Genomic DNA, 22,273 nt, shown 5'->3' with positions numbered 1-22,273 from the left:
CATGATGCCATGCTTTTGAAGAAACAATTTAAGAATGTGTCTTTAGGCACAAAATCAGCATAAATACCAAAGGTAACACAGTACATACAAACCTTATTGAAGAAGAAAAACACTTTACAGTGCAAAAAACATGTATATTATAAAATTGTAAGTGCTTTATGCTGATATTAATATAAAGTTCAAAAATGGGTAGATAACTGGTTTTATGGTTTTACATTCAGGAGGCACCCTTAACCACAAAACAAGAAGTGAGTGATATCTGATATCTTTGAAATACATTTTTTAATGAATTGACAAATTAATAGCCGTGTCACAGTATGCCACCATTATTATTTTGAATTAATACTGCTCTATGTGCTACCCCCCTGACATCATTATTATTATTAGTAGTAGTAGTAGTAGTAGTAATAGTAGTGGTATTATCATCATCATCATCATCATCATCATCATCTGAAAGCACACACAACTCTTTCTACCCTTGTCTAGCACTTCTTGTTTCTTGTGCTAATGTCAGATTTTCACACCAAAGTCCTTTGATTTAAAATGAATAACAGCCTTTAAAATGATGGCAGTTACATCCAATCAATAGAAAAATCTACTCACAGAAAACAGAATTCCCATTTTTAGTGCAAGACTCATATGCCTCAATTCTTAATGCAAAAAATGAGACTTCCAATAGTGAATTTATTTCATTGTATAAATCCTTACCAACAGTTGTTGGTTTAATTCCAGCCAGAGACAGAAAATGGATGGTTTTATTCATCCAGTATAAAGCACTGCCAAATGAAGCAAGTGGAAGTACCAGCTCTGGTGCCCACTTGTAGTGGGAGAGTGGCTGTTACAGAGTGAATGGGTGGCTCATGTTCCCAGTCTTCCTCAGCCAATGGCTCATGTGAGAACAATTAGTATTAGCAATCAAAAGGTGATCAGGAATCTATTGACTCTTCTCGTCACTGATCACTGATGATTAAATTAGACTGACTATTTGTGACTAATACATTGAGCCTGGTTCAGCGATACTCACATCCATCTAGAAATGACAACAAAATAAAAATTCTCTCTAAACAAATTCCTTTATCTGGCAGGAGCTCTACATAAGTGTTGATGAGGTTACTCTGTCCGTGCACCTTTAGCTGGATCAGGTCAACTCCTGAGTTTAAGCAGACTGAAAGAATCTGGGTGGACGGATAAAGCCTCACATCAGTGGTAAGTTTACTCTTTCTGACTCCACTTTCTCAAGATGGCCTCTGCAGCATCCAGCGTGGAGTCCTCCTGTGAGGAGAAAGCAGAGACAGAAAGACTGACAAACAGGAAGTTGTTTCTTGAGATGTACCACTTTAGTAAGAAAGGTCAGGCTTACCTTAACAAAACAGAATCGGATGTACTTGTCAAACTCCTTGCTGTGCTCTGGACTGTAGAACGCAGAGACGGGGATTGTTGCTAAACCCTGCAGATAGAAAAGGCAGGAAAAAACAACAAAGAAAACTCAAAATCTGTGGCAATGGATCAGATTTTGACCGCTTAGCATCAATTGTCTCCAGTCGATGCTGAAAGTTTGTCCTGTTCATCATCAGTTTCCTTACATGGGGGGCATCTATCCCCAACAGTTTTCTAGAATTCGCCAAGCAACTCAAGTATGCAACTCTTTATGTCTGTGTTACCCACCCAGCAGATATGTACCACGCACTTTAATCGCTGGTCTAAGCAGAAGGACTTGATTGGTTATGTCTCATTAATGTGGTGTAGGTTTACATTTCAGAGTTTGAATCTTCAGTACTGTTTTTCACCTTTCAGGATTTTTTTTTTACCTCGATCTTCGCTCCATCTTCTCTATCCACCCTCCACCCTTGATCATCTTAAGGATGACCTTACAACATGTGCCCAGATGAATCATTTTATATCCCCACATTTACTCCAAACAAACATCAACATACTTAATAAAACCTTACATTTTTACCTTTTCTTTAATGAGCCATTTAACAAATCTGAAGTCATACAATTCATCCTTTGTGCTCGGGTCATTCAGGTCCACCCCTGTTTGAGGAAAAAAGACAAAAAGGTAAATACTGATTTCAGATGATGAAAGATGTATAAAACAAAGATGACTGTTCATCACTCACTGACTGAGGAGATATCTGTGACCATGAAGTAGCCTCCCTCTGGCATGATAGGCTGCAGCCCCACGCTCTCCAGACACGAGGCCAGCTTCTTTCTTTTGTGGTGCAGCATCGTGGGAAGCTGCTGGAAGTAGCTCTCAGGAGTCCCAAACAGCTCATATTCCCGTTCAAATCCATGAGCGACTGCCTCCTGGTGGTAAGGAAGAAGGATGGAGAGAGTTTTAAAATTTAACCTGATCAAGCAATTCTGATTAGATAAAGCACAAGGGGAAAGAAACAAAACAAAATTGATCTGCTCAAATAGCTATAATTTCTCAGCCCTACTAAAGTAGTACTAATATTCGTTTAGAAAGTATGCATTTACTTGAGCGGCTGTTGCGCAGTGATAAACAGAGTTCTGATGGATGGTTTTCATGTATTTGATGATATTTCCAGAGCCGATGGCCCAGCCAACCTGAAAAATATGAGTAAAAAAACAAATCACATCACACTAACAACGTGTTGCAAAGATAATGACACTACAGACTGTGTGTTACCTTCCAGCCAGTAGCACTAAATGTCTTTCCGGCACTGCCGACAGTTACAGTTCTTTCCCACATGCCAGGAAGGCTGGCTGCCAAAGAATAGGAAAAACAAACATTAGATGACACGTCGGCACTGTCACTAGCTAGTTTGTGTGTAATCTGTTATCCCACCTATCTTTATGTGCTTGGCTCCATCATACGTGAGCCATTCATACACCTCGTCACTGAAGCACAGCAGATTGTGCTTAATACACATATCGGCAATCATTTGGAGCTCTTCTGTCTTGTAAACCTGTAACACACACGGATGCATGTTTGTATCCGAGAGTAAATGAAAACACAGAAAATGGCAAGAAAATAAAATCCCATTAGTTGAAAATTCCACAACCCAAATCAGACTTATGTGCACGGTAACGGCCTCGTGAGGGCATAATTAATCTTACCTTGCCTAATGGGTTGTTGGGAGTGTTGATAACAATGGCTTTAGTGCGAGGAGTAATTTTACTGGCCAGCTCGTCAGCAGAAAGAACCCAGTCTCCACTTGATAGGATAGTACTGCCCTCTCTCTGTTGCAAATGAGAAAACACAAAACAGAAGAAATATGTACAGGATCCATACATTGAGGATCCAAAATTGAAAAGAAAATGTGAAATTATCAGTTTCTATTCTATTTTTTAGAAACATGAACCACTCACTGGTCTCAGGGGAACATAAACTGCCTTTCCTCCAGCCATCACCACCATGGGCTGGTAGCAGTCAAAGAACGGTTCGATAATGATGACCTGAAACGCAAATTACTTTTTTAAGAGAGAGAGAAAAATAACCAACTCTCAGTACTTTATATTTTCACTTGAACGTTGATCACAAGTCTCTTGTTTTTGACGGCACTACTTATCACTTTATTGATTTCTGTACCTCATCCCCTTCATCAATCAGACCCTGGAAAGCACAGAAGAGGGCCTGATAAGCACCAACGGTCACCAGGATATCTTCGAGAGGGTCGATGTCCTGTCCCACAATCCTACTAAAGAATTTAGCCAAACTTTTAACAAGAGGGGGGTGACCCTGAGGAAAGAATATAGTAAAAAGGCCATTCATTATTTGCTCTGCAACTATTTCAATTTCATCTGTCCTTTTAATCCCTCAGAAAAATGACTGAAATGGGGTCCCCCTTTGGGATGCCTTTGTGCTTACAAAAGCTCGGGTGTACTGGTGCATTTGAGGTCCTCCGCTGATGGCCTTGCAGAAGGCCTCCTGGACAAACTGTGGAGGGGAGAAGTCCGGAAATCCTTGGCCGAGGTTCACTACTTTGTAATCTGCTGCGAGCTGTGTGAACTCAACCCTGTGGGCGTGAGGTGAGTGAGACAAAGCAATGATGTTACGAGATGTGTCAGTAAGAATGAAACAATCAGAGGGTTTGTTCCATTTCAATTCATCTCAGTTAAGAAGATTGTTGATTTCAAGCTATTTTAGCTTGAGTTACACTCCTGAGAATCTATATTTTAGAGTGGTAGCGCCAGATATTTACCCTAAAATATTTGAAGGACCAAGTTTAATTCGTTTTCTAGACTTGTGAATCCAAAAGTGACTCCTTAAAAATGACAGGGATCTGACATTTTTTTAAATAAGTCCTATTAAAACGTGTATCATACACAGTGTTGGGGAGTAACGGAATACATGTACCGCCGTTACGTATTTAAAATACAAAATATGAGTAACTGTATTCCGTTACAGTTACCGTTTAAAAGGGTGGTATTTAGAATACAGTTACTTTGTTGAAATAAATGGATTACACGGCGGTACTTTCCTGTTTCATATTGTGGCGGGTCAGGACTGTTTGGGTTTTGTTTGACAGCTACGTTCTGTTGTTCCAGGTGGCAGCCTTACGGTTGCCATGGTTACAGGGTGACGCTCTCTCTCTCTCTGTGTTTCCTGGGTGAGAGAGCGGCTTTTTGTTGTTGTTGTGCTAAGCTAATAGGCAGAATGCTACAGGCATAGCTCTAAAGAATGTAGCATCATAGGCAGTGTAGTCCGTGCTGCAGGGAGAATGGACTGCCATACACGTTATGTGTCTGTGAGAGAGGGAGGGAGAAAAAGGAAAAGTACGAGCTGTCATCGAGCAAAAACGGGAGCTGGAAGCATGTAAATATAATAATAACCACTGCAGCCAAGAAGAGAGCCTGACGAGCCCAGTTGTAAGTAAGCTATTAAGACTCGACTGTACACCGTGTTCCTGTTTTCCTCCAAAAACAATAAGTTCGGTTGGAGCAGCCTTTCAACGCCTCTCTCTGTCTCTCGCTAGGAGAGTTGACCCAGACAACAAAGTAAAGCTAGTTTTTGGCTATGAGCCCGACACAGAACCAAACCGTATTAGCCAGAGGTCCCTTTACTACGGTTCGGAGCCGCGGACCTTCAGTAACAGTAATAAATCACAGCAATAGTACATTCATGTAGTTGTAAACAGCATGATAAATAATCCAAAGTATTCAGAATACGTTACTCTCATTGAGTAACGTAACGGAATACGTTACAGAATACATTTTGGGGCATGTATTCTGTAATCTGTAATGGAATACATTTTAAAAGTAACCTTCCCAACACTGATCATACATAAGTATTTAATGCATATTCTTTTTGTGGTAGTTGCCATTATATTCTGCAGAAATCTGCTTAGCTTGTGACAGACACATTTGCACTTGACCCATGATGACAGACTTGGGTAAAAGTTAAACCTTATGAAAGTGTTCAGTGCTGACCTTTGTAAACAAGACGCAATCAAAATGTGGAAGTGTCTCAGTATTTGATACGGAGTCCAAGGGTTAAAAATGCAGTGCAGTCCTTCATAAAGTCACACATCTGATCACTCGGGACCCATGTGAGCAAACTGTAATTTACTAGCTCAACCATTAAGCCCAGGGCTGGGGACAACTACATTTATCCAAGGGCCAGAATTTTTTTCAGGAGACACTGTGAGTAGCTCTCATAAAATAAAATTAACATAGTATCACAGGTAATATATTATTTAATTATGCTAATTATCTTTTTCTAAATTTACGTTATTCCTTATCCTTTGTCACTGTTAATACTTGCATTACTTGTACTGGAGAAAGCCACTAAAGAGCGATTGCGATACAGTATTTTAGGTTTCATATTTGTGAAGTTTTCAAGCTAATCATCGCTTACACATGCAATGTACTTGTACATTGTGGAGTCTGGGAATCTGCAATTTGTCTTTGCATCTGAATTTGTTTACCCGCTCTTTAATTGTTTGTCGTTTTAGCTGTGTTTGGTGGTCATAGAAATGGTTTTATAGCTCGGCAGTATAATGCATCATAAAACAATATCATTCATTCACAATAAATCAACAGTCTAATGTAATGCAAATCAGTTTAACAAATGTAATAGTTATCACCTTCTTCTAATTCATGAGAATAATGCAAACTAAAACTACATAATAATTCACAATCTTTAATTAGGGGTCTAACATGGCATAAAATAATATTATAATCCCACATGACATAAAACGTACACATGAAACACTACAAGAAATGTTAAATGAGAGATACTTCTTATTAGGCTATTCCTGTATTCAGTCATATTCTAGGGGCTGGATGAACAGGTGGGTTTAATGTGGCAATATTTCAATAATTAAAAATATGCAAAACCTTAATTAAATAAAACACCTGACTTTTTCTGCTGTCTATAATGACATATATGGATTCCACTCTGAAGCACATTTTTATTAGTTTGTGACACTTAAAAAAAAGAAAGTGGCCAATGAGCAGGTACCTGAATGCAACTTTGAACGTGCTCAGCAACTGCAGACTCTGCTATGAAATATTACTTTGCTGTTATGGTTAATATATTACACATATGATATTGTACCTTTGGTTGAGTAATCATCCACCCAAAAAACACGGACATTTCAGTGTATTTACTCACCAGACATTCTTATCCACCCCGTCTGTCCTGCGTGCGTGAAGTCGCCTGGACATTATGACCTGAAACAACAAAACAAGCTTTAAAATACGCGGTCATGCTGGAGACCTCTGTCTTCAGTTTAACAGAGCTGTGCCTACCTTATGATTGTTTCTAACTGAACTCTGCCGAAGTAGGACCAAACTTGCTGCAATGTTCCTGATTATTCCCATTAATAAATGATCACAGCCTCACAGGAGCAGACGACACATTTAATGTTGTCACTGAGTCCCTGCAGAAGGAAAAAATATCTGTAGACGTTTCTGTTCACCTGAAAGTCCAGGGTTGTTGTTGTTTGGGACCAGTGCGAGTTGATAACGAAGGTCCCAGCAACTCCCCTTCAGCCTCCTCTTGTTTTGATATCTACTTCCTGTGTGGGCGTGGCGAGATATTACAATTAGAAACGTCACGGACAAACACGGGCCCAAAACTCAAGCGGCGGTTCAGCTCTGTTGACGTATGTCATCAACTAACCATATGCTAGTTTTTTTTAAATATTTTTTAAATACTGTTTTTAAAAGTAGCCGTGAATTTAGGAGAAATATTCCTGAACGTTTCATTTCCTGCAGTTGCTTTTTTTCCCTGAGAGGACTCAGGTAATCCTCCAGCAGCCTCAGGACTGACTTTTATCACTGCCAGTGACAAAGAAGTAGTCCGAAAAAAAGTTAAACCACAGTTATTAATTTTTTATAGTTCAAATTAAAAAAATTACATTGATAAAATTAAAAAATATATTTAATGAGTTGGGGCTCATTGGCGTTTGGCCTGAGAGAGAGAGCCAGGCTTACTTGGCTTTATTTGTGCTATGCAAATGTTTTGCTAACCAGCGTCTTTTTGGTCAACAGGCACACACACAAACACACACACAGAGCCTGTTAATTTGAATTATATTCATTATCATGTTCATAATACCATTTTATTGACAATGAAACAAGGTATTTCTCCTGGGCATTAGGGTCAAGCAATATCTGCACAAGAAGAACATTTATTATCATGTGAATATCACATTGCCATACAGAAACTGAAACAAGATGCAAGTTCTCTTTCCTTCGACTAAACTGTGGCTTTTTTCAAGTCCTCAGGCAGCACGCGGCCCTTCTTCCGTGCCCTGTCCTTCTTCTTCTCTGCCCTGACTTGCTTGCGTTTCCGCAGGTTCTTTTGCCTCTTGTCCTGCCGCTGCTGCATCTTTCCTAGGACGTGCTCGCTCCGCTGCTCCCATTTCTTCTTTTTCTGAGTGCGCCTCTTCTCCTTCTTCTTCAGCGACTCGCGCAGCATCTCTTCGTTGTCTTTGATTTTGATGCCCTCTGCCTTGTAGAGCATGTTGGTCCACATGATCTTCTTTTCCATCTCGCGGGCCTTCTCCTCGTCTTTCTCTCTCAGCTGTTCCAGCTTGGCTTTGCGAGCCTCCACGCGGCTGAGCAGCTGCTTGTAGTTCTTCCCCGTCAGAGGAGTTATCTGGCCTTTTATCCCCTGTTTCTTGTTCTTCTTTTTTTGTTTCTTGTCTATATAACCCTCGTCCACCGTCTTAACCTTGTTGAAGACCAGAGCAGTCTCATTTCTTTTGCTCAAGGCAGGGACGTGCTTCTCTTCCTGTTTTACCTCTAACGGCTGTTCTTTCCCACTTTTTTCAGCGAGTTTCTTCATCAGAAATTCTTTTCTTTTCCTCTTCTTGCGCTCCCGCTCCAGCTTTCGCTTTGCTCGCTTCGCCTGGACAACTTCTGATAATGTATCCTTTGGAGTTCCCTGATAAAAGACAGGTTAACATGGTTAGGCTTCAACAATAATTCTAGGGCACCCAGCGGTGACATCACTTCCTGTTTTAGAAGATCCTCAGTACCCCTCCCCCCCTACAGTCTCTCTCTTTCATACTGTGCCATCTCTGAAAACTGCATACCTGTCCTCTGGACTCTTCAATCTTTTCATGGAGCCTTTTGCGTAATACATCGACTGTAGTGAAGCTGGAGTCTACACTTCCTCCTTAAAGAAAAAGAAAATAAGCATTAAATGAGACCCAGTTATGTAAAGAGAAAAACCTCCACACAGGACCAGCGTAAGCTTGGTATACCTTGATGCTTCTGGTGTGCAGCTCCATTTGCGGCCTCAGTTTTGGACCCGTTTGGTTTCACGGCAGCTTTGATTTTCTGTGCTGCTGGAGAGGGTGAAGGCATCTGTTGGGGTTTGGGAGTCTTGCCGTCTGTGGCCTCATCTTTCTTTTTGCATTTTTTCTTCTTCTTTGAAGGACCAGTGTCACTTTTAGCTTTGAAATGAACTGTACACACAAACACAATGCACATATTGATGATTGCATGTATATAATGTGTCACTGCAGTTCTACAACATTGCTATTACAGTTACTAGCCTAGGACCTGCAACATGTTCAGATAACATCAGATAACTGGAGAAAAGAGGATTTGAAATTTTCTGTTGGCAAACTCATGATCAGCTTGTTTACTCATTTTCCATGAGAAAAAAACCCCAGTCACAGCTGATTTGGTGGGTGACTCTTCTCTTATAAAAACAATCCTATTAGCAGTAAAACACCTGCCAGTCAGTTTATCTCATGACTTCTTAATATGAAAAAAAAAAACCTGTCCTGGCATCATGTGATCAAAGGATGTATGTCTACAAGTTATGAGCTCTTTGGTTTAAAAGTAGTCCACCTGGAGGTCTAGTGTACACATGTACAATGAGACATTTTTAAGCCATTTTGCCATATTGTCATTTTTATTGCACAGATTTTTCACTATAATTTTAAATTTGAGTCCTAGACAACAACCATGCATTAGCCCCAGCCGATGGACTTGAAGAGGACATTAAAGAAGTGTAATGAGAACTACTGTTGAATCTCAGTTGTCTGCGTCTGCAATGGAATATAACCAAGTCTTTAAGTTGGGTGCACAGCCTGTCAGAGCATCTCAAGGGAGGAAACACAGCACTTTAATGAACAAGGGGTGCATAAAGCCATCAGATTAAACACTGTAGCGCCTCCTGTGGTACCAAGTAGGTAAAACGTGAAACCGTGGCACAAGGTTTGATGACACTTGCTGAGTTTTACGTAGTTTTTCACAATAAATAACACCTAAATGTTAAAGTATGCACTACAGCTTCAATTTTGCCATGTAAACAAACCCAAGCAGTTAGCTAACATTACCGAACGGTCTCTTCCTGGGCTCCTGGTCTCGTTGAGAAAACACTTTACTTGCAAGTTTCTGAATGTACGAGTCCTTTGAGGCGAGATCCATGTCGACAAGTGAAACGGTCTCCCACCTTTAATCCGGATAAAACACACACACGATATTTACCGATAAAAACATCAACACGTTCACATAAGCACGTGTGTAAAAAATTAAAGGGGCGGGGCGTCCCCAATCCGGAAGTAGTAACACCAGAAGTGGTCCCCCTCCAAGCAGAAACTTGTCATTTATGTAGTTGTAATGTAGCCGGTTGTCTCGTCCATTTTCATCCATTTCCACGTTGTTTTGATTCAGAATGGTCTCTCTGACATCTCTGCTGACTTACTCCCGGAGGCTGCTGCCGACACTAAAAACACAGGTGCGTTAATTGTCGCAGTTTCTCGTCTTTACGGCTCAAAAAATAATAATACGTCAAAGTCATTTTCATCGCCGAGTGAACGACTTGCAAAAATGCTGCGTTTATTTTATACATGTGTATTTCAGAATCATGCCTTTTACACCAAGAGGTCTTTCTTCCTGCCAGGACCCTTCAAACGTGTAGACGGTACAGACTAAACTTGTCAACAATTACACCACCTTTAGATAATTAGCGAATAAAGTCACTGTTACATATTTTTTCCATTAAAAAAAAGTAGTAAAAAAGTAGAAAAGAAATCTGTTTTGTATCTGTTATATGGTATTTTGTCTTTAATGGTGAAATTAGGTTAAAAAAAGTAATTACTACGTAATAATATAATAAAATCAACAAAACCTGTTCGGTTTACATTAATGTCTGTCTCCATGGCTGCTGAAATAATCTTTATGTATAAATTTTTTGGGTAGCATATATACGTTATTCCATTATATTATTTGTAACTGTTATGTCAATATGCTGTTCGATTCTCCAAGGAATCCACCTTTCACTATTATTCTTTACATATCCAGGCAGGTTCCTTGGCTTTGGACGACAGTCCAGCTCCACAGCAGCCACAGCTGCAGAGAAAGGAGAAGACTCTTTTCTTAAATGGTTCCTGCTGCTCATCCCTGCCACCACCTTTGGCCTCGGCACATGGCAGGTACCACTTATTTGTTGATTGTTATTGCCTTTTTAAATACACACAATGCTGTTACGTCTTTCTGGTTGTTGTTGGGTGTACTCCAGTGCCTTCATTACCTTCATCTGTAGGTGAAAAGGCGTCAGTGGAAATTGAAGCTGATTGATGACCTGACGCGACTCACTACGGCAGAACCCATTCCTCTTCCTCTTGAGTAAGTGAGTGGCAGAGAGTGGCTAGGTCCTGTATCTATGACAGAAAATATGAAAAAGCATAATTGGTGCTCTTTTACACTTCATGTAATATCTTAATGTGCAGAAGTCGAATAAGCCGCGTTATTTACATATGTGAATCATTAAGGCACAGATTTACATACCATTTTCCCACCTTGCATTCTAGTCCTTATGAGGTTAATAACCTCGAGTACAGAAGAGTCAAGGTATGTGGACGTTACAATCACTCCCAAGAGCTATACATTATGCCCCGCTCACCAGTCGACCCAGAGAGAGAGGCCAGAGAAGCAGGAAGGCTCTCTTCAAGTGCAGAGACCGGCGCTAATGTCATCACCCCATTCCACTGTACCGACCTCGGGTAAGGAGCCAGATAAAACATCTCACCGTGGCAATATCTGTACATTGATCTTGCGCTGCTCTCAACACTGATTTATACCGTCTGTGTCACTGAAGCATCACAATCCTGGTGAACAGAGGATTCGTGCCAAGGCAGAAAATAAGACCAGAGACCAGGATGAAGGGACAGGTGAGGGGAAGACATCAGATGCTGGGTAAACACAGAGGTTTTACACCAGGTTGGAGTGTTAAGTCTTTGAGATTTGTTAATTGCACAAAGACTTATTTTTCAAGACTAATAAGACTAACTTATAAGTCTAATAGGTTTGTCACAAGCTATGTTAGAACTAAGACTACAGTTCAGTTCTTAGGTTTTACATACCACGACATGATAAAAAGTCATCTTGTTGACAGCAAGTTGTAACGGCTAAATACAACTTCAGATGAACAACAACATGACATATCACACCACGTAATTATTTACTGAACAAAAACTAAGCCAAAATGCAGAAGCAGCATGTGTAAAAATGATCTACACCCTGATAAATAAGTGCACTTGATTCATTGATCATAAGCAAGTATGAGCACCTCAGTAAAAGTAGAGGTTTTGGTAGTTCGCTGGTCTGGAGCATTTATGTGTGTGTTAACAGAATACCAAAGAGATAACAGCAATGATCCCTTGCCTATCTGGGAAGGGTTAAAGGACAATTTCCAAACAATTTGAAATCCATCATTTTACATTGAGAAAGATTATTTACAAATGGAAAACACTGAAGAGTTTCCAGTCTTCCCAGGAGTGGAAGTCCTGGCAAAACACCTCAAGGCCAGACTGTGCAATGCTTAGAGAAATTGCAAAAAACCCAGTTGCTACATGTCAGACTTTGCAGGCCCCAGTTAGCGTGTTAATGTTAAACATGTTAAACAGCACAAAGAAAAATAATGAACAAGTATGGCTTACACATAACCTGTTTTGGAGCACAAGTTACTATGTTGATCCACCTTGGTAAGAAGTGAACCATCCCTGAAGTTACCTGGTCAAGACAAATCTACGTCCTAGTATAGGCCTGGGGTGTTTCTAGTTTTGAAAACCTCTTTATGCACTGAGAATTCATCTTCAATTAGGCCCCAACTCCCTTTAGTAATTGAATAGTTTAAATATGCCTGTGAAAGTGCCTCGAAGACCCTTTTATTGTCATGTTACTCCTACTAATAAACTTTCTGCATACAAATTTAAATTAACTAAAGCAGAACTGACTTACACCGCTGGACTGTTCGTCAAACCACTAACACCACCTTTGTGTTGTTGTAAACACTTGAATCACTGAAATGCTGCCTTTATGCAGGTGGAGGATGAGGTGGAGTTGGTGGGAGTGGTCAGACTGACAGAGAATCGTAAACCCTTTGTACCAAACAATGACGTGGAGAGAAACCGCTGGCATTACCGTGACCTGGAAGTGATGGCACAAGTCACTGGAGCCGCACCCATCTTCATTGATGCCGACTTTGGTATGTTCAGTGCTCTTTGACGCAGTGACTTTACATTAAGATTAAACCTCTGCAATCCTCCATGTGTGCTGTTCATCTCACTCACATCAACAGAAACACTTCAATTTGAAAGTAATTTAAAGTTTTGTGTCTCATGCAGGTAGCACTATTCCTGGTGGGCCAATAGGTGGACAGACTAGGGTCACACTGAGGAATGAACATATGCAGTACATAATAACATGGTGAGTGTTTTGTTTTGGACTGCTGTACATCTGTTACTCATGTCTCAAGGTGCATTTGATTGATAAAATGCAGAATTACTTTTTTCTTCTAGGTATGGTTTGTGTGCAGCTACTTCCTACATGTGGTATGCAAAGTTCATCAAGAGGATTTAAAGCAATAAAATTATTTTACTTGGTACTTGAATGATGGGTTTGTGCTTAACTTGTAGCTCCAGCCCAGTGCATATATTATGTAAATAGCTTAATATGTAAATAAAGTACTCAAGATCGGGGATTCTTTCATTTACCTTGTTATATATACTATGTGCCAATAATAACTGTTGGGAAAAAATATCCTCCTGTCATGTAAATTATGTGGTTTTGACAAAGCATCTTATGTTAAATTTAAGCCAGTTTTTCTGGATTTTTATTTTTTAAAGAGGTTAACTTTACTGCTGGATGATACTAAATATAATTTCAGTGCGATCAGATTCAGTAACTCCAGTTACAGAAACTTAGACCATCAATAAGTTTACACTTACAGGAATTGAAAGGCAAAGTTCATTATATTTTTCACCTTTCAAGTTGTGGTTTCTCAGTTATTAAATTAAAAAAAAAACTATCCCGATTTCAAGCAATTTGTCAGATAATGCCCAAGATTATCATCTTGATTTAAACTGTGACACTTCAGCATTCGGCATGGGAAACCTAAAAATGTCAGTTCCACCCTTATTATAACAAGCAGAATTTAAAATGCTCCCATGTTTACGTTTCCTGCTGTCACTGTGTTGACTGCAATCTGATTCTAACATTTCTATCATTTTAGTTTGAAAATTAAACAACAGAAGTCTTCTTCTTTTAGGGCATACATTTTTTATTCCAAACAATTTAACCAAGCTTGGTTGCAAGTTCCTTGGCCTTTGCCTTCTCCAGCTTAGTGATGCGGGCTGTGGATTTGGGACCCATGATGTTACCTCCCCAGTGACGGCGGATCTGGAAAATGAGATTGCGAACAGTTAAAATTTGTACAATTTGTTTTAGGATTTGTGAAATTTAAACACTGCTAACTGAGTAATGGCTATTCACCTCCTCGTATCTGTCATTGTAGTTGGTCTTGATGGCTTCCACGAGCTTAGCAAGTGCACCTTTGTCCTCACTAGGAAAAAGAAAAAAAAAAAAAAGAGAAAAGATGGTCAATGCACTACCGACACTTGTATAAAGATAAATTTTCCTGTCTGAAAAAATTCACTTCAAATTTATACATATTGTGGTCCCTGATTAAAGAGTCAACTGCTATAGAAAATAATCCAAGCCAATTTGAAGATGTGAACTAAGATCTCGCTCCAGAGGAAGTATTGAATATTTTCTCCAGCCAGTTATTGAACATGTACTAAGACTCATTTGCCAAACTTCACTGTCACACTTGGGCAAAGTTCAGTGTATGCTCATACTTACGGGTTAATCTGTGTGAAGGCAAATGAAGTGCATGTCTTTCTGTGCACCAGTCTGCCCAGTCTAGCCTTCCCCTTCACGATGCAGTAAGGGACACCCATCTTGCGGCACAGAGCAGGCAGGAAGACCACGAGCTAGAAATTCAGGGGAGCCACAGGAAGTATTAACATTTCAGGAAGGAGTGTAGCAACCATATTTCCTTTTACAAAAATGAATAAATGATGACTTGTTTTTCATTTGTGGTCCGTGCTCAGGGTTAAAAAGCTCGTATGTTTTGATCCACACAGAGGATTCAGGTGAAGAAATTCAGACATCATTGCCAGAGACCACTTTTTACACTAAACTGAACCCAACATGCATTCACATATTACACCAATCTCACCTCAATAGGATCCACATCATGGGCAATGACGACCAGCTGGGCCTTCTTGCTCTCCACCAGAGAGGTGACTGTGTTCACACCTGCAGAGAGCGAAAACCAAAAGGCAGAAATTAAAATGTTTGATCCACCAACTTAATCCAGAAAAACTTTTCATTATTTTTTGGCCAACGCTCAGGGTTAAAAAGCTCAAAAACCATCACAGCAAGTTTCAGGTGAAGAAATTCTGGTCATCACTGCATTGAGGCCAAGTCAGATGAGGCTGAACTAACAAGAACACAAAATAGGTTCTAATGCACAGTTTAAGATTGTTTAGGAGCAAACCTACAATTTCAGCAGCACTCCTGAAATACATAAGACCGAGCTGCCAACTAGACCAGCATAATTCTTGAACTTTAATACATTTTTTCTAAACTGTGGAGCTTAACAAAGACGGGACTTTGTTCAGTCAAACTCACCTGCACGGATAATGGGAGGCCTCTTTGTTGGGGCATCTCCCTTTCCAGCAGCCTTCTGCTCAGCACGAGCCAGCAGCCTCTGCTTCTTCTCCTGCTTGGTCTCGGGCCTGTACTTGTGAGCCAGCTTGAACAGCTGAGTGGCTGCGGAAGAAACCAATTAAAATTAAAAATGTAAACACTGAAATTTGGGCTACAGGTTTGGCTTACTACAAAACTACCATGATTACAAACACATGCATCAGTGATCTTGGTGGAAATCGTCCGCATAACTGGTCAGATAGCAAATACTCTTTCACATCACTTGCACAGTGAAACAGTCCTTCTTAGAACCCACATGACAACTCTGCCATACTGCCATACAGAAGAAAACCATTTGCTTGTACTTACCAGTCTGGCGGTCCAGAGCCTGGGTGAACTGGTTGATCGCAGGGGGAACCTTCAGACGCTTGTAGAGGATGGAGCGCTGCCTCTGCAGGCGGACGTAACGAGGCCATTTCACAAAGCGTGTCAAATCACGCTTGGGCTGAATATCCTGGCCTGTGGTAAAGCACAACAAATTCATGATTATCTATCATTAAACACAGACTTTCTCTTAATTGAATGTTAATATAATGTGCATCAGCGATCTTGGTGGGAATATTGTCATCAGTGGTATTAAGATAGCAAATATTCTTTTACATCATCTGCACCTGTATGACCACTAGCTTATGCCCCCAATAAAGTGGCACCTGCAGATACTCACCGATGCCAAAGTTCTTGGGCCTCTTCTCGAACAGGGGGTTGACTACTTTCTTGGCCTCATGCTTCTTGGCCACTGAAGGGGCTGGTGCCACCTTCTTCCCCTTAGCCTTCTTTCCCTTAGGCTGTGGAAAAGGGAACAGTGTGTTACAGAAGTATAAACACAAGCAACTTTAACCTAACATATGATTATTAACTTGTAAACATGTTACTCCACATGTAAACTTACAACACTGCTCTACCTTTCCCAACCATGTCAGCGAGTTTCTTAGCCTAGCTTTAGCAACTACCCTTGTCAATTTCCCAATAAATAATTTTTAAATCTAGCAAAAATACAATCAAAAGCCCACTTTAGTTTTTTTGAAAGCTGTAATGGAAAAAGCAAGAAATAAACCCCAAGAGCCAGAGAATGACTTCAGAGCTCACCTAATCTCCATGCTGCTACACCAACACGTAAGGGACGTCATACACACTGAACTAAAGACCGATTCAGGATGATAACGTATCAATGAAAACGTAGGTAAAACTTGCGTGTTTGTGAATACATTCACTAAACGACAGAAACAACTAATGTCAGGCCAAAAGGCAGGTTAATACCGACCCACGCGCGGGCCCATTCCCTAATGCTAGTCAGTAAACTAGCAGGGCACACAAACTTGTACCCCGGTAGTATTGTACTTCTACTTGACAAAATACATACAACCGTCTGGAAAATTAAAAAGAAAAACACAAAAATTAAATAAAAACAAAACAAAAACGAGCTCCTAAAACAAGCATGTTCATCGCCTTTAGCTTCAGCACTTCACAGGCAGCCACAGCACTGTTAGCACCGGTTACACATCGACCAACTTAACCTACGTTTTTGTCAAAAACAACACAGCATCAAAGCACAATAGTAACATCACGGCCCTACAAAGAGTTCAAAGACTTAATTGGCACTTTCTACTGTATAAAAATATAAATGTATGAAAGGATGTAAACAGATACAACAGATAAAATATTTCCCCCAGAAGGAACAGCTATGTACCCACCATGTCGGTTCAGGCAGAAAGGAAGACCGGGGCATTCTGGGTAGCGTAAATACCGCGAGGCTTGCTGCGTGTTACGTGGCTTCCAAAAGTGCCGATCTGATGTCAGATTTTACAGCTACCTGCCTGTTCAAGCTTCGTTTCTTAAAAAAACGGAATACTGACTCAGAATCTGTGTTACACTGACGTATCAATGACTGGGATTTATTTTAATTTTCTTTGCCGCACTGATAAAACATATTATTCTAAACATTTATATGAATGAAAAATTAACATTAACGTTTTGTTTTAGAAGCATAGGATTTTTTTATGACGTGGTAACGTCATACCACACATTTCTAGTTTAGTTTTAACTTTATTTTAAAAACGAAAACTTAAAAAGTAGAAGAAAATAAACAGTAATAATTGATTTAACTTTATTTTATTGATCATAGTAATTCTGTACTGCAGTTTATTACCATTTAGTTTGTTTAATACAATTTGACAAGCATAAAATAGTATTGTTCCAACAATATGATTCCCAAAACTTGGCATGGTGTGCAAAAACTGAGGAAATCAGACCAGTAGTTGTGTTCTGTGTGTTTACCGATATCTAAAAGTTTTCCTTTGAACTTAGCAGCCAGGGTTTTAGATTAAACCCTGAGGGTGTGCCATGTCTGTCCAGCATCCTCACCTGCCACCTGATCCGACCCACTGACCACCACACAGCTTGTTGCTGTTCAACCGCCTGTGGCTGGCACGCCACCACCTGTTCAACCGCCTGCAGCTGCCACGCCACCAACAACCTACGGCAGCCACGCTGCCATCTGCTCAACTGCCTGCAGCTGCCATGCTGCCACCTGCTCATCGCCTGCGGCTTCTACACTGCTTTCAGGCCCAGCCGCATCTCTGCCTGAGCCAGAGGTCAGCATGCCGGAAGGACCTGCTTTGCCCACGCCAGAGGTTCTGTGGGCTGTCTGGACCTGCCATGCCCACGCCAGAGATCTGTTCTTTGTGGGGACCTATTCGACCTACCATAGCCTGAGCTGCTCAGCCACAGTTGGCAGCTCCAGCATATCGCTGGTCATCTGCCATGCCACGCCGCCACTGGACCTGTGGTCGGCATCAGAACTTTTTCTCTGCCACTGCCAGATCTGCAGCAGGCCACCAGAACTGTTTCTCCACCACCACCACCACAAAAAGAGAGAGAGAAAAAAAACGGCCAGTTAGCCTTATTCAAAGTGCAGAAAACCTCAAAAAATGAGGACTGCAAAAAATGTCTGAGTTGTAAATATCTAAAAAAGTGAGTTTTGGGAAGACTGTATTTTCCTGCCAGCTGATCAAATGATGCTAGTTTATTGTGTATAAAGAGATCTTTAAAGCAAATAATACCTGCTCTAAACAAGACCTGGAACAAGTTGTCCAAAGTTGGGGGGAGGAATAGGTGGTTTGAAAGGATGGGGCTTTGAAGTGAAAAATTATTAAAATTGAAATGTCTCCTGAACTGCGCCCACACCTTCCCCAGACTGTAACCAGTAGGTCAGGGACCGAATATTGGCAGCCCAATAGTAAAAGCGGAAGTTAGGGAGTGCCAGACCCCCTTCAGTCTTAGGTTTCTGTAAATGCACCTTAGCTACTCGAGGTTGTTTACCCTTCCAAATATAAGAGGCGATTATAGAATCTAGAGTTGTAAAGAAAGACTTGGGGATGAAGACTGGTAAAGATTGAAATAAGTATAAGAATTTAGGAAGGATATTCATTTTAATTGAATTAATTCGTCCAACCAGAGTTGTGTTCAGGGGTGACCACTGTTGAAAGCTTTGTTTGACATTTTTCAATAGTGTAAAAAAGTTGGCTTTGACAAGTTGTTTATACTTTCTTGTAATTGTAATACCCAGGTAGGTGAACTGCTCTTTGACCACTTTAAAGGGGAAACCTGACAAATCTATTGGAAACACTTCTTCATTTAATAGACAAAGTTTGCTCTTGGACAGATTTAATTTATAACCAGAGACTTGACTGAAATGCGTGAGTAGTGACAATATAGACGGTAGGGAAGTATTTGGATTTGAAATAGAAAGCAATAAATCATCAGCATAGAGAGAGACTTTGTGTTTAGTTTGACCTCTGTATACCCTGGACAAGTTTACTGCTTCGAAAAAGCATTGCTAAGGGTTCAATAGCTAGATCAAATAACAACGGGCTAAGGGGGCAACCCTGACGTGTGCCTCGTTTAAGTTGAAATGGTTTTGATTTCTGGCTATTAGTGCAAACAGACGCAACAGAGGACAAGTATAGGTACTTGATCCATGAGATGAAGTTGGGAACGAACCCAAATCTTTCCAGCACAGCAAATAGATAGTTCCATTCTACACGATCAAATGCTTTTCCCGCATCAAGGGAAAGAACACATTCTGGAGTGTCCTTGGACGGCGTGTGCAGGATATTAAGAAGGCGTCGGATGTTGAAAAAGGGGTGGCACTTTTAACAAAGCCAGACTGATCTTCAGGTATGACTGCTGGCAGGACCCTTTCCAACCTGTGGGCCAGCGCTTTAGCTAGGATCTTAAAGTCGACGTTCAAAAGCGAAATTGGCCGGTATGATGCACACTCAGTTGGATCTTTCCCCTGTTTTGCAATTAAAGTTATGGAAGCATCGTCCCAGGAGGTTGGCAGTTTGCCCTGTGTGAATGCTTCAGGTAGAACTGAGTGGAGTAGAGGTACGAGCTGTGGGGCAAATGATTTGAAAAATTCTACCAAAAAGCTGTCTGGGCCAGGGGACTTCCCTGACTGTAGGGAGAAAATTGCAGCGCTAATCTCTTTTTTGGAAAATGGCGCATCCAAGATCTCTCTGTGGGTGTCTGCCAGCTCAGGAAAGTCCAAGCTTTTAAAAAAATGTGTGATTGGTGAGTGGTCGGTGGGAGATAGCTCTGGCATTTCTGGCTGCATCCTCCTGTCAACGCACCTCCTCCACCACCATTTTCAACATTCGGTTAGAGATGCCTGTTGCCAGAAAGGTGTTACTGCTCCAAGACCAACCCTCCTCTGCCCTGTTGGACGCGGCCCACGATAGAGGACAGCAGATTTGGCCTGTAGCACAGCCATGGCTGGGGTTCACTTCCTCCCCGTTGCTAGGGTGGGAGCAGCGCCTCTCAGTCCCAGGAGTCTGTGAGTGATATCTCCAGCCTCACTTTTGCACATTTGAACTCCTCTGCTAGGTTAGGGATAGGCAATGACAGTATCCTGTCGCTGTAGAGTCCAACACTGCTTAGGCATTTCGGAAGTCCAAGCCACTTCCTCATGTAGGTGCTCACTAGCCTCTCCATTCGATTGGCATGATTAAGCGAGACCCTGTACATCGTCAGTGGCCACAGTAGTCTGGGTAACAACCCAAACTGTAAGCACCAGAGCTTCAGTTTCCCTGGGAGTGCGGTGTTGTTAATCTGCCTGAGGTCATTAGCCATGTCATGCCGTAGTTGGCCCATGTCAGTTGTTAGTTTTGACCAGCCACAAATGCAGTTCTGCAGCTTCTTTCCTACCAGCATTGATGGTCCATTAGTTGCAATGCTGGTTAATCTATTCATCGTTGGTACCGTTCCAAGGTCCGTTGCCATAAAATCTGTCTCAAAATGGTCTTCTTCCGCCCCCCACTCTCACAGACCCAAGAAGTGTCTTCTCCTTTGAAGTTTTTGTAGCAATACTGGGTGTACCAAAAACGGTCTATCAGATTCTCAGGATTGTCTATTGTTGTTTGTTTGGTATTGTCTGCTCCTGGTCCCTCGTTTCCCTGTGTACATGTCAGGGTGTGTGTGTGCGCTGTGGTGTTCGGGTTTTGCTGCCACACCAGGCCTTGAGAGTCTTCCCGCCTTAGAGCCAGCCACATCTGGAATAATCACATTCAAATCAAATCAAATTCATCAAATTCAAATTTTATTTGTCACATACACAGTCATACACAGTACGATATGCAGTGAAATGCTTACACAACTGCTCGTGACCTAAAGAAAAAAAGAAAAGGTTATGAATAAGATAGGAAATAAATATGAAAATTAAAAAGGGTAAATTTAACTAGGAAGGAATAAAATAAAATAAAATAAAATATAAAAATTAAAGTTAAAAATGAAATAACTGTACAACACAAATTAAAATGAAGGGTAAATTTAACTGGGAAAGAATAAGATAAAATATATAAGTTAAAGTTGAAAATAAAATAACTGTACAACAAAATACACAATACACAGTATAGAAATATATAAGAATGTATGAAGAAATATAAATATATATATACAATAACAGCAGCTGTACAAGTATTAAATGGAAATGAAGAAATATAATGTCCAGTGTTGTGCAATCCACATTTGTAAGTGTCTTGTGCAGTGCAAATATCACCTGTTACTGATCAGCCTTGTCAAGTAAGCGCTACTTAAGAGAGTAGCGGAGCAGTGCTAGGCGCAGGATCGTTGTACTATGAACACAGTTCTCCTGCTCATTAGGTGAAGATGTACTAATTGAAGTGTCTCTTGTTTCCAGGAGGATTGTGGAAACGTGTGGAGGGAGCTGGGCACCTATGTACATAGACTCAGAGGATAGAGGAACATTTACCATGGACCACGGAGGAAAATCACTGCATGGGAATTGAGGAACTGTCGCACAGAGAACTCACACACTGTGAATTATTGGCACTTTTGTTGGTATTCTTTGCTGTAAATAAACACACTGCAGTGTCTACATTCAGAAAGTCCTGCATTTGGGTCCTACTTCTGCCAAACCGTGACACTGTTTGGCAGTGTCCTCTTCCCCAGGCTCCCCCCCCCCCCCGACTCACTTTTAAAACATCATTTAAGTACTGCATTTTATATTTATTTTGGGATTTCACTGCATAACATTAACATTTGCTTGATAATTTCGGCTAAGGTGCCCTGATGAATATATATTTGGTGTCCTGACAGCTGCATACAAAAAAGCACTCACGTGACATTTATACTATGGAAAGGACTACTTTCTTTCTCTTAAGAAAAATTATTTTGATTAAAACTGTGGGATAAGTGGGTCAAATACGGTAAACCTGTAAAATTATATTTTGTGCAGGTCCTAGGTGAATTTCATGTATGTTATTTT

The 22,273-nt window shown here is 40.8% G+C and overlaps 4 protein-coding genes and 4 non-coding genes across 9 annotated transcripts; 1 reads left to right on the top strand and 7 right to left on the bottom strand.

The window, feature by feature from the left end:
• Positions 1-769: 769 nt before the first annotated feature.
• Positions 770-7,018, bottom strand: kyat1 (kynurenine aminotransferase 1). Of its 2 annotated transcripts, none has more exons than XM_085167197.1 (13): positions 6,721-7,018; positions 6,584-6,642; positions 3,836-3,983; positions 3,557-3,706; positions 3,337-3,423; positions 3,085-3,207; positions 2,813-2,933; positions 2,654-2,730; positions 2,482-2,571; positions 2,121-2,307; positions 1,958-2,034; positions 1,361-1,447; positions 770-1,272 (listed from the first exon to the last, which is right to left on the bottom strand). In XM_085167197.1, the coding sequence occupies exons 1-13, from the start codon at positions 6,790-6,792 to the stop codon at positions 1,213-1,215; spliced, it is 1,338 nt and encodes a 445-aa protein (XP_085023323.1). In that variant the 5' UTR covers positions 6,793-7,018; the 3' UTR covers positions 770-1,212. The 2 variants fall into 2 exon arrangements, with proteins under 2 accessions (XP_085023323.1, XP_085023324.1); XM_085167198.1 differs by having other exon boundaries at positions 6,891-7,011.
• A 503-nt stretch (positions 7,019-7,521) lies between these two features.
• surf6 (surfeit 6) lies at positions 7,522-9,982 on the bottom strand. The gene is made up of 4 exons (XM_085167201.1): positions 9,771-9,982; positions 8,685-8,888; positions 8,514-8,596; positions 7,522-8,362 (listed from the first exon to the last, which is right to left on the bottom strand). Exons 1-4 carry the CDS (start codon positions 9,859-9,861, stop codon positions 7,673-7,675), a joined length of 1,068 nt encoding a protein of 355 aa, XP_085023327.1. The 5' UTR covers positions 9,862-9,982; the 3' UTR covers positions 7,522-7,672.
• Positions 9,983-10,002: 20 nt separating this feature from the next.
• surf1 (SURF1 cytochrome c oxidase assembly factor) lies at positions 10,003-13,415 on the top strand. Its single transcript, XM_085167202.1, has 9 exons — positions 10,003-10,171; positions 10,297-10,357; positions 10,738-10,868; positions 10,979-11,061; positions 11,247-11,438; positions 11,534-11,606; positions 12,760-12,922; positions 13,062-13,143; positions 13,236-13,415. Exons 1-9 carry the CDS (start codon positions 10,109-10,111, stop codon positions 13,294-13,296), a joined length of 909 nt encoding a protein of 302 aa, XP_085023328.1. The 5' UTR covers positions 10,003-10,108; the 3' UTR covers positions 13,297-13,415.
• Positions 13,416-13,972: 557 nt separating this feature from the next.
• On the bottom strand, positions 13,973-17,209 carry rpl7a (ribosomal protein L7a). Its single transcript, XM_085167203.1, has 8 exons — positions 17,181-17,209; positions 16,154-16,274; positions 15,799-15,948; positions 15,412-15,552; positions 14,957-15,036; positions 14,578-14,708; positions 14,209-14,278; positions 13,973-14,115 (listed from the first exon to the last, which is right to left on the bottom strand). The coding sequence occupies exons 1-8, from the start codon at positions 17,181-17,183 to the stop codon at positions 14,011-14,013; spliced, it is 801 nt and encodes a 266-aa protein (XP_085023329.1). The 5' UTR covers positions 17,184-17,209; the 3' UTR covers positions 13,973-14,010.
• LOC146514055 (small nucleolar RNA SNORD36) lies at positions 14,820-14,896 on the bottom strand. Its single transcript, XR_014875506.1, has one exon. It is a non-coding gene; the product is annotated as a small nucleolar RNA SNORD36 (small nucleolar RNA).
• LOC146514054 (small nucleolar RNA SNORD36) lies at positions 15,123-15,195 on the bottom strand. The gene has a single exon (XR_014875514.1). It is a non-coding gene; the product is annotated as a small nucleolar RNA SNORD36 (small nucleolar RNA).
• On the bottom strand, positions 15,646-15,717 carry LOC146514053 (small nucleolar RNA SNORD24). Its single transcript, XR_014875520.1, has one exon. It is a non-coding gene; the product is annotated as a small nucleolar RNA SNORD24 (small nucleolar RNA).
• On the bottom strand, positions 16,026-16,099 carry LOC146514052 (small nucleolar RNA SNORD24). The gene has a single exon (XR_014875519.1). It is a non-coding gene; the product is annotated as a small nucleolar RNA SNORD24 (small nucleolar RNA).
• Positions 17,210-22,273: the final 5,064 nt, after the last annotated feature.

The sequence above is a fragment of the Neolamprologus multifasciatus genome, chromosome 7, assembly GCF_963576455.1.
Source record: "Neolamprologus multifasciatus chromosome 7, fNeoMul1.2, whole genome shotgun sequence".
NCBI lineage: Eukaryota > Metazoa > Chordata > Actinopteri > Cichliformes > Cichlidae > Neolamprologus > Neolamprologus multifasciatus.
The sequence above is the reverse complement of the archived record's forward strand: the minus strand, read 5'-3'. Positions and strand labels throughout refer to the sequence as shown.